At 40.1% G+C, this 17,993-nt stretch overlaps 1 protein-coding gene and 1 long non-coding RNA gene across 4 annotated transcripts in view; one reads left to right on the top strand and one right to left on the bottom strand.

The window, feature by feature from the left end:
* The window catches only part of LOC148970123 (uncharacterized), a 100,298-nt gene that overhangs the window by 76,491 nt on the left and 5,814 nt on the right, over window positions 1–17,993 (bottom strand). The gene's annotated exons all lie outside the window — the stretch shown is intronic.
* Window positions 1–17,993, top strand: part of draxina (dorsal inhibitory axon guidance protein a) — a 113,346-nt gene that overhangs the window by 92,016 nt on the left and 3,337 nt on the right. For all 3 annotated transcript variants that reach the window (XM_089125326.1, XM_089125327.1, XM_089125325.1), the window contains exons 4-6: window positions 10,078–10,198; window positions 10,468–10,560; window positions 15,266–15,355. In XM_089125326.1, the coding sequence (XP_088981452.1) occupies window positions 10,078–10,198; window positions 10,468–10,560; window positions 15,266–15,355 (304 nt within the window). The remainder of the gene's footprint in view (window positions 1–10,077; window positions 10,199–10,467; window positions 10,561–15,265; window positions 15,356–17,993) is intronic.

Here is a 17,993-nt window from a genome sequence, read left to right as displayed (position 1 = left end):
CCAGGAAATCGGGAGATACCTGCGGTCATACTGTCACGACCACCAGGACTGCTGGAGTCGCTATCTGCCGTGGGCCGAGTATGCACAGAATTCGCTTCGCCAATCCACCACCGGCCTCACTCCGTTCCAGTGCGTACTCGGTTTCCAACCTCCATTATTCCCCTGGTCCGGAGAGCCTTCGAGCGTTCCAGCAGTCCATCACTGGTTCCAGACGAGTGAGAGGGTCTGGGACTCAGCTCATGTACATCTTCAGCGGGCTGTCCGGAGACACGAGCCAAGTCGATGCTCGACGTTCCACCACACCTCAATACCAGCCCGGGCAATTGGTATGGCTCTCAACTCGGGACATCCGTCTCCGGCAGCCCTGTCGTAAACTGAGTCCCAGATCCATAGGTCCGTTCGCTATACAGAGGCAGATCAACGAAGTCACCTACTGGTTATCACTCCCTGCTCACTATCGTATCTCACCATCCTTCCATGTGTCTCTACTCAAGCCATACACTAATCCTCTCACTCCTTCCTCCCCAGAGTCTGGTGCTGAAGACGTGCCTCCTCCTCCTCCCATGGACCCTGAGGACGATAACATCTATAGAGTCCACGAGATCCTCGACTCCCGACGACGGGGAGGCCGACTGGAATACCTCGTCGACTGGGAGGGCTTTGGTGCTGAGGAAAGGTGTTGGGTTCCTCGTGAGGACATCCTAGACCCCGCTCTCCTTCAGGATTTCCACTCTACCCATCCGAATCGTCCAGCACCCAGAGGCCGTGGTCGTCCCCGTCATCGGTCCTTTCGGCCAGCGGGAGCTGGCCGTGGAGGGGGGCTACTGTCACGGACACACCCACACCAGCTTCAGCGCCAGACACCTTCACTCCGCCCACTCGATCTGCTTCACCGGAATTCTAATCATCATCACCTGTCACCACCTCCCGCCTTCATCAATCATCCAATCTACCGTCACTATTTAAGTCAGTCCAGTTCACTCAGTCAGTGTCTGGTCTCGTCTATACACTAGACAAACGGACTCCCGCTTACCTGATTCCTCACCTACCTGATACTTACCTGCTCGAAGTCTCATCCAGCATTCCGGTCCAGATCCCATCTTCCTGCTCCCGTTCTCAGTCCGTCTTCAGTTCTGGTCATCCTGCATCAAGATAAGAGACTGTTTTCTGATAAGAGACTCTGTTTTTGTCTCACAGTGGATTCAAACCCAGGTCTCTCACACCAAAGGCATGTGTCTTATCCACTGCGCCATGACCACCCCATCATTCCCCCAACAAAAAAAAAATATATATATTTTTTTTTTTAAACTACAAATGTTCGGATTGAGCTGATCTGCAACTCCCCGGGAACTATGTATCATGTTGAAAGGTCACGCTCGATGAGATTTAAACTCCCAGGTAGTGTTGTCACGGTACCAAAATTTCAGTATTCGGTACCAATACCAGTTAAAATTCACGGTTCTCGGTACCAATTTCGGTACCAAAGCTTAGTTTAAATCTACATATATTTAAGTGTTTATCACGGTTACAAGTATGGAAACTGTACATTTGTATTATAAACACTTTAGAAAAAGATTAGATAAAATGACCTAAAATAAACAATAGTATACACTAACACATTTTTAAAGTTGTTTGTAAAGTTTTAATCCATTATTTATTTAATGCACAATGAATTAAGTGAACAAACATGAACAATCAGGTGTTTGTAATAAATAACATTTTCAAACATTAATTAATGTTGTAAAAATATATTGTTCACTCAATGTGTTGATAACTAAGTAATGTTGATGAATGGTATCTTTGTAGCATTACCATAAAACATGTTTTATTTGACTTGACTGTCCTTTTATTTAATCTAAAACTGCATTCATATTTAATTTTAAAAAGGCTTTTTAAACCTGCTGAGTTATAAAGGCAAGAATACGCCTAGTACTGGCACTGACATTAAATGACAATACTAATACCAGTAGTACTCTGGTGTCGGGTGGATACTACTGTGCTCATGTACTCGTAAAACTACCCCGAAAGCACTTTAGAGGCCGTTCACATGTCGCGCGTGTTTTTTAATTATATTTTTGCGCGTGCTTATTCTTTCCAAAGCGCTTGCTCTCACGCGGCGTCTGTCGTTGCTATGCAACGCCAACGAGTTTTTATTATGAGCGCGCTTGAATCGCGCCTATATTTGAAATCGCAAATTTGCATGTAATCGGCCTCTTATGGCAACGTGACATTAGCCTAATCCAAAATATTTCCATATGTGGCTCTTTCCTCCTTTCGTTTCAACAAGTGGATTCAGAGAGAGAGAGAGCCATATCAGCGTTAAAGAGGACGCAACTGTGCACGTTTCAGACATCGCGTCTAGAACAGAACTGGATTAACCTGGTACTCGGTACCTAGAAAAGCTGGTACCGTAACATTTTTTTTTTTAGTACCGACTTGGTACCGAAGTACCGAGTTTTTTGACAACACTACTCCCAGGATACACACATGTAAGGACCATTTTAAACAATAATATGATACAAAGACATAAATATGTCATTCAACATACAATACAATTTGAACTATCCTCCTTTGCTCAGTCGCTTTGTAAACAGTGGGTCGCTTTGTAAACAGTGGGGCAAACTTCCGCTGGCGCCAGTGATATTGAACCTGACCTTTCAACGTGATGACGTAGTTCCCGGTGCATTGCAGATCAGCTCAATCCAAAAAATTTCAGTTAAAAAGTATATATAAATATATATTTTTTTGGTTGAAGATCGGAATCACGCTGGTATGGAGATGGGTTTTTTCAGGATCAGTTACAATGGCTGTCGTGTCGATGAGGCCTCACATGGGAGAGTCTAGTTGATACAATCTCTGTTGACACTTCAAGGATGCGTTGTGGTCGTGCCTAGGTGCAGGTCCTCTATGTGGTCTGAATACGGCCCGGATCCGCCTGACTACACCATGCGTTGTGGTCGTGTCTAGGTGCAGGTCCACCATCTGATGCGACCTGAATCCAGCTGATTACAGTAAACCTCGGAATAAGCAGAAAGACTAACATTAGCGTAGATGCCATTCTTCTTATGATGTAACAAGTACATCGGTGTTATAGGAAGTGTTCCTGGTTCTGGCTGACCTAATTTATGTAGCCTAATAATCATTTAACTGTTTTGAATAATAGGAATGTATAATTTTCTATGTGTATGCCAGGTTATAGAGATGTGTTTTTAATCTAGTTTTAAACTGACAGAGTGTGTCTGCTTCAATGTTAGGAAGACTGTTCCTGTAACGCTGTCAGTCCGATGATGAAGACAAAAGGCAGAGAAGATCAGATATAAGGCCTTTTATTTAAAATTAAAGTAGACTCAGATTATGTAGGAACAAGGTGTAGGAAGAGCAAGTAGAAAGAGTGTTGCACATCAACAATACCAGAAGTAGGCACACAGAGGAACTTAAATACACAGTGATAATGAGACAATGACAAACGGCTGTGATAATTAATGAGTGTCCATGGAAACTGATGAGTGGCGGGAAATTGAACAAAGGAAGCAGGCAACAGTTGAATACAAACTTAGACCCCATTTACACCTGGTATTAAAATGCGATCTGTATCCAGATAAGTTATTCGAATAATAAAAAACGCATGTTAATGCAAGGTGTAAATGCGTTGTGATCGGATCGTGATCGGATCTGCCTCACCACATCTGGAGGTAGTCTGGCTCGCATTGTGTCCGGATCTTTACTAGGTGTAAACGCAATCTGGTTGTTGAAACCACATATGTATATTTTACTCCTCCCAAAAATGCAAAAAAAAAATAATAAACGAGTGAGAGCGTGTTATATAGGCTATATGTCATGTTATAGTCAGATATGATGGCGCTACTGCGACACGCATCACCGCAGATGAGCGTCTATTCATCAAGCCAACGTGCAAACATCGCAAATAAAAATTCTTTGATTTGGAAATTAGCTGATGATCAACAAAATGCAGCTCATATCTGTTGCTTTAGGTGGCGTGTAATCCATTAAATCTGCATATAACGCGGGAGTTGAAGATCGGATTTATATCCGTTTTGCAAAAACACATTTATGTGGCCAGGTGTAAATGGAATCAGTACTTATTATCCGGATAACTTATCTGGATACAGATCGCATTTTAATACCAGGTGTAAATGGGGTCTAAATGTCCATGAAAACTAAGCTTACTAGACATAATTGTGACAGTTCCAGAGTTTAGGTCCTAAATAGTAAAAGGATCTAGCACCAGCAGTCGATTTTGATATTCTAGGCATTATCAACTGCACAGAATTTTGAGATTGCAATCAACGTGAAGGACTATAATGTGTTAAGAGCTCCCTCACGTACTGGAGAGCTAAACCATTTAGTACTTTGTAAGTAATCAGCAATATTTTAAAATGTATACAATGTTTAACAGGGAGCCAATGCAGTGTTGACAGAACCGGGCTAATATAGTCATACTTCCTGGTTCTGGTAAGAACTCTAGCTGCTGCGTTTTGGACCAGCTGTCGGTTGTTTATTATGTGTACAGGGCAACCACCCATAAGAGCATTACAATAATCTAGCCTTGAGGTCATAAATGCATGAACTTACTGTTCCGCATTTTTCATTGAAAGCATATGTCATAATTTAGTTATATTTTTAAGATGGAAGTATGTGGTTTTACAGATGCTAGAAACATGGCTTTCAAATGAAAGATTGGTATCAAAGAGCACACCCAGGCAGTCACACCCTTGACAGAGCAGTCATCAATTATTAGACATGTACTACATACTGAACTTGTGATCAATAAGACATTTCTTCATTTACTGCTACAAACTTTTAACAGTCAGATAAGTATGATTTAAACCATGCTAATGCAATTCCACTAATGCCAACATAATTTTCAAGTCTATTTAAAAGAGTGTTGTGGTCAATGGTATCAAATGCTAATAATTCTTCCTTTCCTATTGCAACAAATGAATTGAATTTTTCATCAGGGACACTACAATGCACTGCCTGATGTGTATATGGTTGCATAGTTCTCTCAAATATTATCAATATTATAAGTATAGACGTTCATAAAAAATCATTACTGCTATGTTTTTTGGAAACTAAAGAAGTAGAAGCTTTATTTCTTGTTGATTTAGCCGCTGTGTCAAATAAATACTAGGATTTTCTTCTAAAAGATTTGAAAAATAAGCAGATCTAGCAGTTTTAAGGCTTTTCTGTACACACTTGTGATCTCTCTTCACGAAATTCAAAAAACTTCTAGTTTTGTTTTCTTCCAGTTGTGCTACATTTATCTGGCTGCTCTCTTGAGGGCAGAGTGAGCTTGTTGTACCACAGCGTTGGACTATTTTCTTTAATCTTCTTTAAGCGCAAAGGAGCAGCTGTGTCTTAAGACTCAAAGGCTGAGGTCCAGAGGTCTGAGGGGGGCTCACTTCTGAACCCTCGAAGTCCACCAGAACTCCCTCAGCGATGAATGGCTCAGCCGGCTCACACACCTGGTCAGGCGCGCATTGCTCGGGCTCCATGGCGATGTGATCCTCGGTCGCTCTTATAGGCGCGGGCTCATTCATCGCCACGGTCTCCGTTGCGCTACCTGCGGTGGGCTCAGGTCGTCAGTCTTCGCCGTCGGGGTGGTTCTGGCTGGGCACTGGATGGGGAGTTGGGCTGGCGGCATCGACGGTGAACGCAGATCCGCAGGACGCCAGCACCCACTCCACATATGACGTGAAGCTTCCTTGAAGAACCTCGCAGGAACGTGCACAGGCAGTCGTCCGGGAAGGTGGTCTGATAGGCGAGATCCAAAAACACTTCCATGTGTTCCTCGAGGGAGCGTTCTCCCTGCTCAAGGCACATGAGTCTTACAGCCTCCCAGTCCATGTAGAATGCAGGGATGAAAACGGAACAAAAACACTGAACACGAAAACAGGAGAAAAAAAAGAAAAATACACAAACACGTTCTTAGTTTGTGTCCGGTACTCTGTCACGATGCTCCGTGAGGCAAGTTCAAAAGAGTTCATGAAGGCAAGCAAATCCAAATAATAGCAGTTTATTCCAGAAGCCAAAGGGAGCACGCGCACACATCAGTGTGATAAAAACAATACTGGACAACAGACAGAGCACAAGCAGGAACTAAATACACAGAGATAATTAACAAATGACTAACAGCTGTGATGAAGGTGATTGGTGTCCATGGTGACTGATCAGTGGTGGGAAACACAAACAGGGAAACACATGTGAGGAGTGAAACTGTGACAGGTTATAACTTTTGAAGCCTTTGATCTAGAGACATGAAACAGTACACCTGATTCCACTCATCATGCTGATCACACCCAATACCTTACATTAAGACTCCGCACATTAAAGTAGTGGCTATTTTGAAAAGTACAGTACTCAGTTTTTTCAGTTTTTGACTGAGACGAATTTTTGAACAGAACAGAATTTTTTTATACTAGAAAAAAAAGTTATAATGTCGTAAAGTTAACAAGGTCCACCCAAAATTGGCTAAGAGGCTGTATCTCGGCCACAGTTTGATCAATCGAAATGAAAATTGGTACACTTCATCGGAAGCATGTTCTGAGGTTCCAAGTTAGGAACAGTGTCATCTCAATTTTGAGATATGCAAAATTGATATTTTGGCCAAAAACTTTTCAAAACTTTCTCAGAAAATCATAATTGTGGTATCTATGGGGTATATAATTCCTTGCATCATGCCGAATCAGTGGATATAGATTTTGGTCATGATGGGATGTACCACGTGTCCGCCATTTTGAATTTTTGATCACAGCACCACCTAGTGTTCCAGAGATATCATTGTGTTTTGAAAAAAACGCTATAACTTTTGCTAACATTGCTTGAAATTTGATTTCTTTATGTCAATATATTCCTTGGGTTATGCCAGATTCAGCGATACCTCATATGTTATTTTTCAACAATGTGACTGGCCACCATATTGGAGCGAATGTAAAACAGTTTTTCGCTGCTTCTCCTTCAAAATTTTTCCAAAATTGTCAGAGAAAAACGTTTCTCAATAGAATCACATAGAAGTAATCACATAGAAGTAATGTTCCCGATTTTTTTGCTATAGCCTACTGGAAAAAAAAGTTATGATGTCGCAAATTTAACAAGGTCGACCCAGAGTTGATTCATAGGCTGTAACTTGTGAACAGTTTGTCACAAATTCATAAAATTGGTGTCTATCGATTCCTTGCGTCATGTGGAATCCGAGGATATCTATTTTGCCAGGATTGGATGTACCACGTCATGTTTCAATGTTACAATGTCTTTTGGTTCAAATAAATAGGGAATCTAGCATTACATTTCCTTTAATCTCTTTAACCCCACATAAGCAGCCATTCATTTTCATTGGGGTATTCCATGAGGCACAAGTCATTTATAATGTAGGTTTTGGGCAGCCATTCATTGGGGTATTGCATGAGGCACAAGTCATTTATAATGTAAAAAATGTCTGGAAAATTGTCACAGGCTTCTCTTGTTGCAGCACATTTTCATTATTTATTAAAGGGTTGGTTGACTGCTTTTTTTCTTTGCATGATTGTGTTTATGGGGTGCAAAATAACATGTATTCGTGGTTTTTCCTTTTTTAAAAGTCTTATTTTTCATAAACTTCACCTTTATTGTCAGCCGCGCTCTCCTCTGTCCTCGAACAAGCAGTTGACCTCCTGATTCTATGAAACCGCTCCCTCAGAAACACGTAGTGGGCTCAGATTGGTTAGTTTGGGCTGGTGTGTTGTGATTGGCTAAACTGTCGCTCACGTTGTCCGGAAGGTTAACGCCCATTACCTTTACGGGCGAAACGTGAGCTCCGGTCCAGATGTAAATATGTGTCGAACTGCAGTATCAGTTTGAGGCAGAATCAGACCGAGAAAGCGGCGATGAAGAGAGTCAAACAGAACCTCACCACACACGGCTCTTACTAAACGTTTCTGAATGATAATTTGCAACATTTTTTAACTTTATGCACGTTTGTTTTACACAATAGCATTTGACTGGCTACTAATGTTAAACACGTTGACAAGTTTACGTTCTTCATCAAATCGAAAATAACGTCATAAAGCATATATTAATGAAAAATATGTTTAAAACATTAGTACTTATACAAAATTCAGGTCCACAATGTTTGTACGCGTTTGTCGTAGACACAATAGCATTACTAGTAGCCTATAGTGGCTATAAAGCATGGCATTTGAAAAAAATAAAACACAAGGCTACGTCTGGAATTATACATGAAAATACATTTAAAATGATTAAGTCTTAGCCTACTTACAGGTTGTGGCCCAACAACTGCTGCCTCTGGTTTTAAAGTTGAAACTGCTTCATGTTTTATTAACAGTTTCTTGTTAAATCCGGTATTGAATTCGTGGAGATTCTGGAAGCTGTCTTCCGTAAAATGCGCAGCACAGAGAGCTAGATTACGATCGTCATTTTCAGGAACATAATCAAACATAAATTGTATCCATTGTTGACGAAGTACAGCGTTTGTGGGAAGTTCGAATACAAAAGACCTGACAGCTGGATGAACAACTCACTCGACGAGCTGGAGCTGCTGAAATATGCCCATGTCCTTTTCTGCATATTCCGGAGGGAGGGTTGATGCAAATGTGTGGGTTAGTGACGTACTATATTCTAGATGTAGTCCCAATCGAGTCGTTTTTGTAGGCAATATACTTCCTGATTTTTAAAAGATGATATCTCTGCTTACATTGAACTTTCAGCACTGCAACTTTGCATATAGGCTACTGTTCATGCACCAACAGCAACATTACACACTATTTAAAATGAAAAAAGTGAAATCGCAGTCAACCCCCCCTTTAATGATTCTTTTCACCAGTTCCACTATAGTGAAGGTGTTATTCTCTTGAACACATATGATGGAAAGGGTCTTTATTCGCATATGTGATATTCAAAATTTTAGGTTTAATTCGCAACTTTGGATAGATATGTGTAAAGCTTGTGTAAAGAAAAAAAAACTCCACTGGTGGAGAGGAATTGGAGAAAAATGTTGTAACACTTTACAATAAGGTTCATTTATTAAACATTAGTTAATGTATTAACTAACATGAACTAACCATGACCAATACATTTGTTACTGTTTTTGTTAATCTTTGTTAACATTAGTTAATACAAATCCAGTTGTTCATTGTTTGTTCATGTTAGTTCACAGTGCATTAACTAATGGTAACAAGATTTTAAAAGTATTAGTAAATGTTGAAATTAACATTAACAAAGATTAACAAATGCTGAAGCCCGTCCTTCACTGTCCATGTGACAATAATATACAGCTCTAAGAAAATATGTATTAAGTTAAACCAGAAAGAATGGTGATTAAGGATTTCAGCTTGTGAATTGTGATGATTATGATATAATTTGCTATAATTTGCATAGTTGACGTCATCAAGTTTTCGCAAGTAAGGCGGCACCCAAAATGGAACTAGTGCAGTCTCTATTAACCCCACAGAAGAGGTTCTCAGACCATCCTCAGACTATGTCAGAATTTAGAAATTCTGGAAAATTATGCCAAATTATGCCAAAAAAGCTGTACCTTCTTGAGTGGACTTTGATATCGTATTGTAGTGTGATGGAAGATTGGTTAAATACAAATTAGCTAAGCCATTTAATTGAACAGTTAGCCAGTCTCAAGCTTGTTTATGGAGGATTCAGGGCCGCCAGCTTGAAGTGCCTTACAATAATCTAGTCTTGAGGTCAAAAATGCATGAACTAGTTTTTCTGCATCAAAAGCAGATAACACTTTCCATAGTTTGGCATAAGGTGGAAGAAGGAGATTTGTTAAAATGGAAAAAAAAAATATTTTCAAAAAACAATTTGCTTCCCAATGTAATACCTAGATATTTAATTATAGAAGATGAAGTAACATAACATCCTTCTACTATATATGCAGGGTTTTGGTCCAATGAATAATATATGCCTAGTTTTTGTTCATAGTTGTCCTGTAATGCAAATGAATGCAAAGTTGTCATATCACAGGTTTTGAATTAGCACCTTGTGATGTCAAGTTGATCACCCAGAATAAACCTGTTTAAAACCATGTTTTAAATCTGTCTTATTCAGAAGTCTGGTCGAGGGAAGGTTCAAGGGGAGGTGATGCCCACTCTGGACATGACGCTCTTTGACTGGACTGATTACGAGGATATGAAGCCTGCAGACACTTGGCCATCCAACAAAAGAAAAGGTATGAAAGCACATTCTCAAGGTCTAAACAGTTATTTTATTGTCCATCAGATGGACAGCAGTAGTTTTCCAACAGTAGGTTTTGTTTTAATTCTTGGAGTGCTAAGACCAATATATATTCAATGATCAGGATAAATATTTGATTATAAGATTGGATGAAGTTTTCTCAGATATTTAAACCTCTGTGCCTAAATAATTTGCAAACTCACAGCTGTTTCTGAATTAAGGATTTTATAGGAGGCCTGTGTCTGTCTATTTCTATCTATAAAGATAAACGCCGCAGCAAAAACAAGAGCAATGGGAACACAACACTTGATTCCGAAGTCATTGAACCATGTGACCATCATCTGGACTGCCTTCCTGGTCAGTGCACCCCTATAATTGTAATGTAAACCCCATAAAGATTACCATTATCAAAGACAGTGCTTCTCAAACCAGTTCTGAAGACGACCCCACCATCCACTGCACATTTGAATGTCTTTGAAGTTAGACACACCCAATTTAAGTCTCGCAGTCTCTACTGATGAGGTGGTGAGTTAAATAAGATGTTAGATGAGGGAGATATCCAAAATGTCCCATGGTGGTGGTGCTGGTGGGGGTGGGTGGTGGAAGGGGGGTCCTCAAAATTGGTTTGACAAGCACTGATCAAAGGAAAAGCTCACTCAAACATGACAAATGCCATTATTTACTTGTCATCATGGTGTTACAAACCAGTGTTTATCCCCCCCCCCCCCCCCCCCCCCAACTGTGGAACACAGAAGGTTCTCTTTTTTTCAGAGGTGTACCTGAAAACCATACTTGAGTCAAAGTACAGATACCTTACAGCGAAAATGACTCCATTACAAGTTACAAGTCACAAATTCCAATATGACTTAAAAGTCAGAGTACTTGATTTTAACAATACTTGGTCAAAGCCTACCAGATACGCTGGTTTCTGCCTCAGATCCCCAGATGCAACCATATCATACTCCTGTGATTCAACAACTCCCTGCTTTATGCTTTTTTGCGTAAAATAGCCTTGTTGACAAGTTTGGGTGTGTAAAAGCAAAATGCACACGAAATAGTACCTTCAATGCCCTGTAGATGGCGATATCACTTCTTTTATAGCAGATATAAACTGCTGTAGAATTTTTTTTATGCAATGTTTCCCTCTTATGTCATACTTGATAATGTCATACATAAATAATTGATCTCTGGCTACAGTACACAGTGTACACACACACACACACACACATATATATATATACAAACCCAATTACATAAAAGTTGGGACACTGTACAAATTGTGAATAAAAACAGAATGCAATGATGTGGAAGTTTCAAATTTCAATATTATATTTAGAATACAACATAGATGACATATCAAATGTTGAAAGTGAGACATTTTGAATTGCCATGCCAAATATTGTCTCCTTTTGGATTTCATGAGAGCTACAAATTCCAAAAAAGTTGGGACAGGTAGCAATAAGAGGCCAGAAAAGTTAAATGTACATATAAGGAACAGCTGGAGGACCAATTTGCAACTTATTAGGTCAATTGGCAACATGATTGGGTATAAAAAGAGCCTCTCAGAGTGGCAGTGTCTCTCAGAAGTCAAGATGGGCAGAGGATCACCAATTCCCCCAATGCTGAGGCAAAAAATAGTGGAGCAATATCAGAAAGGAGTTTCTCAGAGAAAAATTGCAAAGAGTTTGAAGTTATCATCATCTACAGTGCATAATATCATCCAAAGATTCAGAGAATCTGGAACAATCTCTGTGCATAAGGGTCAAGGCCGGAAAACCATACTGAATGCCCGTGATCTTCGGGCCCTTAGACGGCACTGCATCACACACAGGAATGCTACTGTAATGGAAATCACAACATGGGCTCAAGAATACTTCCAGAAAACATTGTCAGTGAACACAATCCTCCGTGCCATTAACCGTTGCCGGCTAAAGCTCTATAGGTCAAAAAAGAAGCCATATCTAAACAGGAACCAGAAACGCAGGCGTTTTCTGGGCCAAGGCTCATTTAAAGTGGACTCTAGCAAAGTGGAAAACTGTTCTGTGGTCAGACGAATCAAAATTTGAAGTTCTTTTTGGAAAACTGGGACGCCATGTCATCCGGACTAAAGAGGACAAGGACAACCCAAGTTGTTATCAGCGCTCAGTTCAGAAGCCTGCATCTCTGATGGTATGGGGTTGCATGAGTGCGTGTGGCATGGGCAGCTTACACATCTGGAAAGGCACCATCAATGTTGTGAAGTTTCAGCTCAAAATACCCCACAGTTAATTTATTATAACCATTTTAAAATGTCATTTTGGGGCCTGCTTAAAAATAAGCTGTTTCAGGGGGTATTCCACCTTAAATGCAAATGAGCTGCATATCCCCGCCCTGCCATTGGATGAGGGCGTAACTTGATACCTATGGCAGGCAGTCGGTACTGAGAGAGTGAAGAGACGCGCCGTATTGAATGTCATTCAGAGTACGTTTGAATCCGAATATATATTATGAAGAGACTCCGGCAGAATAAACAAATGAGAATGGACCAGTACGTCTCGGTATGGTTATTTGATACTTTTATGTACTTTAGAGTTGTATGAGCGTCCCATTTGAAATGATGGATGTCCAACACACACACACAGACACTAGCGCAATTTTTTGAAACTACATACACATTCTGTGATAAAGTTTGCTACGTACGAGCGAAATTACATTTATGCGAGGGACCTGTGGCGTCATGTTTAGCTACTTGTCATAGGTGCTTCTGTGGCAAATGTGAGAAGATGGCTAACTTACAGAACACCAACATATATGCAGTTTTTAATACAATACCTTTAAAAATATATATATTTATAAATGTGTGGTTACACACTACAAACAAGGTTTTAAATTATATACACAGACATCCTATGACGGCAATAACTTTAGACGCATTTGTTGTTGAATTGGCTGACATTGACTGAAAAGACTATTTGCTCAAAAATCATAAAATACACTTACTGTTACTGGAGGTGACGGTGGATCGCAAACAGTAGACGACAATCCACACTTGAGGATTAACTTTTAAACCACAACAACAGGATTAACCCACGAGTCCACGACAGAACATAAACGTTTCCAACAGAGACATTACCGGCTGTCGACGTTGAAACAATGAAGGATGGTGTGTGTACAGATCACCGAGGGCGGGGTCTAGGCCACAGCCACACTGTCAATCAACCCCCTGTCTCCCGTTCTACGTCACAAAGAGCTGGATCTCAGAACAGCTCGTTCTGAGGCAGTGCATATGATTTATTGAGATTGTAAAAAAACTACTGGATGGATTTTTATCATTCTAGGGTGGTTTTGCTCACACACTGCCAACACACATTTATGTTCAAACACCATGTAAAAGTGAATTTTCCATAATAGGTGCCCTTTAAATAATTAGGAAGTGATGCTGAAACTCTCATGATTGGATTAGTTCACTATTATGAGCTCTATTGAATGTCAGTCACATATATCTCAGACTCCAAAGACCTATAACTTTGTCAAAAACAATTAGCATCTTTAATGAAGAAATTGGCTGCATTTATGTTACGATAAGCGCAAAACCACATCTTCCAGATTACAGTGTTTGTTAGAATATTAGTGCCTCACAGAACCTGTACAGTATGTGTCAAATATAAAATTAAATAACTTGTATCATTTGTGAAAAACATGTTAACTCCTCAATAACTACTTAAGCGTTACATTGTCATCCCGCAGGAACTACTAGTGATGTGGCCCATTATTTTAAAGTGAAAAACATGTTAACTCCTAACTAACTACAAGCGTTACGCTTGTAGTTAGTTAGGAGTTAACATGTTTTTCACTTTAAAACAATGGGCCACATCACTAGTAGTTCCTGCGGGATGACAAGGTAACGCTTGTAGTTAGTTAGGAGTTAACCTGTTTTTCACTTTAAAATAATGGGCCACATCACTAGTAGTTCCTGCGGGATGACAAGGTAACGCTTAAGTAGTTAGTGAGGAGTAAACATGTTTTTCACAAATGATACAAGTAATTTAATTTTATATTTGACACATACTGTACAGGTTCTGTGAGGCACTAATGTTCTAACAAACTGTAATCTGGAAGATGTGGTTTTGCACTTATCGTAACATAAATGCAGCCAATTTCTTCATTAAAGATACAAATTGTTTTTGACAAGTGAACATCAATGTTTATATTCATGTCCTAAAGAGAAGTCCTCCTCAGGCAGCTACTGTAACATAAAGTTATAGGTCTTTGGAGTCTGAGATATATGTGACTGACATTCAATAGAGCTCTTAATAGTGAACTAATCCAATCATGAGAGTGTCAGCATCACTTCCTAATTATTTAAGATTTATTTTTTAAAACTGTCATTATTAGTATTATTTTATGTTTAAGTTTTAAATAAACAGAGAACATGCGTTCATCCTGGCAAGAGTAGTGGTCACAATCTCAACCTAGCTAATGTATTTGGGGGGATATATAAACTTCATAAACTGGTTTCCACAAAGAACCCATTTGAGGCACATGCTTCTGAAATGTTATGACCATGTTAAGAGTAAAACCCCCACAATTGTTCACTTTTTAGACATGTTACTTTTCTGATTAGTAATTAATTGGTTATTATTTCTTAGTTCACAAGTAGTTCTCAATGAGGATATATTTATTTAGTAACAATCAAATACCTACCAAGGAACTACCTTTGTACTAAATTACCTATTACTTAATGCTTAGTTAATATTGCTTCCATATTAGTTAATAGTATTAACTTCGGTGTTAATGCAGTACTACCTATCACTTCCTGCATAGCTACTTGTTAACTACGGACCATTATTTTAAAGTGTTACCGAAAAGACTAATAATGACCCTCTGATAAAAAGTTTGTTTTCCTCAAAAATTCATCTTCTGTGTTCCACAGTATCATTTAAAATTATGAGTGTGAGTAGATTACACAATTTTAATGTTTTGAGAAAATTACTTAAATAACATGATATTCATTAGCAAAAACATACTAGAAAATACTTGCCAGTGTTTACTTTTGTGGTTTATCTCATTGTGCTACGATCAGGTTCTTGTTGTGACCTCAGAGAACATGAGTGCAAACCTCACAATCATGGTCTAAACAACAAGTGTTATGATGACTGCATGTGTGAGGAAGGTGGGTATGACTTTTCTGGTTTTCTTGAGCCTGTTCTCATCCCAAGGCGTCATATACGACGCTTTTGCCAAAGCGTAGACATCCAACGCACATGGCACCCTTTAGCGTCAAATGTGATGCAGATATATATGGGGCAGAAGGCGCCTCCCATACCCGCTGGTTCAAAGTTGGTTCGGAGTTGGTTCAACTTGCGAACACGTTCAGAACCTGTTTGTTTTTCCACTGACTAGAGCGCCCAGGGAACGACGTCGTTACGCCACTGTGTACGTCGCCATTTGTCTTAGCTAGAAACGCTTGCAAGTACATTACTTTGGGATTATCTCTAACTCTTATACCAAGAAGGCTTTAAAAACAATTGAAATATGTAAGTTTTTTTTAATCTTTTCGTTTGATATGTAATCTTTTCTGATAAGTTATGTACCCCTGTCTTGTGTCTTTTTTTCTTTCCATTTATTTGTTCTATATTGTGACTGTTTTCTTCTTTGCTTATAATGTTTTCAATAAAAAAATGGAAAAGCTTGCGCCAACTTCAAGCATAAAAATTACAAATGCAGACTCCATCGTGTTTCTGCAAATGTTTCTCCTGGCTTTGCAATCCTATATTATGGTCAGAAAAGATATTTAGGACACATCTAAACCCGCCCCAGCCCCCGACGTAAGCATGACGTGGTAAAAGAATGGTTCTAGTCCAGCAAATAGTCTCCCGGCCGAGAACTGGTGGCTGTCGAAACACAAAGAACTGGTTCGCGCGCAGGCACCGGCTCCGAACCAGCCCCGAACCGGCTATCAAAATGCTTTGGTGGAAAAGGGGTTCTAGTGGTCTAACCCTAACCCTACCCCATACCTAAACCTACCATAACCGAAGCTTCTCATTTGACGCTAAAGAGTGCCATGTGCGTTGGATGTCTAAGCTTTGGCAAAAGTGTTGTATATGATGCCTTGGGATGAGAATACGTTGTTTTCTTAGAGGCAAAATTAACATTCTAGAGAGATACTAAAAAGTATAAAAAAAGGGATCTCACAAAACCCATCAGGAATATGTCCAAGTCATATTTCACCAATAAATCAAGACATAGAAATAATAAATTGTATTTTATATATTACGTTGTCAAGTCACTTTTATTCATGTAGCACTTTAGACAATACAATACTGAACTGAATTCAGTTTAGTTCAAGAACAGTGAAAAGTTAATCAATTATGGAATTAGTTAAGTTCATCTATAAAACAGCTCTGCAGAAAACGTCTCGGGTTATGAATATAATATTGGTTCCCTGAAAAGGGTAATGAGATACTGTATCCTAGGATTCTAATGTGAAATGCCTCTGACATGACTGGTGTCATAAGCACGTGTCAAAGCACGACAATAACATTGGCCGGTGATAGCCTATTATGTCACTACTAGTATGACAAGAGTTTAAAAGGGCGCCTGCATTACACGTCATCCACGTTTATTCTGAAGGAGACGTGGGCAGACATGCCTGAAGCATGGCAAAGAAACGCAATGTCTCATTACCCTTTACATGGAACCAAGGTTACATTCGTAACCCAATACTTTTCCTTTTGAATGGGAACTCACTGCGTCCTAGGACGCTAATTGGAAACAAATACCTACTCCGCCATGCTGAAAGAATTAGTGCCATATGGCTGACATGACAAGTCATAGTCAATGACTTCAATGGCACTGATCCAGCGTCACAGTTCCCTGTCATAGGGGTCGTTGTGACTCTATTCCCTAGGGCCAGAAACCCTGGCTACATTGGGCAGCTTAGCTCAGGGCCTGGTATTCAAAGAATATCATAAGGGAAATATGACCAAGGATTTAAAAAATATCCTGCCTGTCACCACAGGGGGCACACCCCTGATGAGTAGAGGTGTCACAAGGGGAGACCTAGCAACACTTAGGGGAAAAGAAGGAAGGAGGCAGGTGATGGCCTCTGCATCCCGAGAATGCTGGGTGTGTTTGCTCTGTATTACTTCCCTCAAATCCTGTTTTCTTTTGCATTCTCTGCATTTTACTCCTGTGAGGTGGAGGAGCACAATTGGCGACGCTTACCTCAGACCTCAGACAAAGACAGGCCAGGCCTCTTTAGAAGCTTGGGGCGTGGACCTGGAATGGCGTGGTATAGAGGTCGCGTATATAGGTGTTATATATTGGTCTCTTTGAAATTCCCATCTTATAGATGTGTCGAAGAGCTCAGAGGGCGAAACTGGCTCATCAAGGAGAAAGTTTATCTTTTTCTCCTCGACTTCTGCCAGGTTCATTCAGAGAAGCCTCTCCATGGTGTTGTAATTTCTACTCAAGTCACAGATGACATAGTGATTTTTTAGTCCAGCAGCATCTTCCACTGGTAATGCGGGTAGCGTGCAGTGGGAAGGGCACAGATTTGCGATCCAGTAGTCATTGCCATGCTGGGCTGGAGGATGCTGAACTTCAGTTGTGCCAAGAGGGACCTTAAAGAGTGGACTGGGCAGCTGGGTCAGTTGAATTTTCACAGGGTCCTTTGAACTGCACCACTGAGGTGTGTGGGAAAGGCAATGTCTACTGATGCAAAGGTCCTTTGTTGACTGGCCTGCGCTGCTGGAGGAACCATAAGGGTCAGCTGAGGTCTCTCAATGCTGGGGCCCTTTTGCAGCTAG

This window comes from Pimephales promelas, chromosome 21 (assembly GCF_988280905.1).
Source record: "Pimephales promelas chromosome 21, fPimPro1.hap1.1, whole genome shotgun sequence".
Taxonomy (NCBI): Eukaryota; Metazoa; Chordata; class Actinopteri; order Cypriniformes; family Leuciscidae; genus Pimephales; species Pimephales promelas.
Note: the sequence above shows the minus strand (reverse complement) of the source record. Positions and strands in the feature narration are given on the sequence as shown.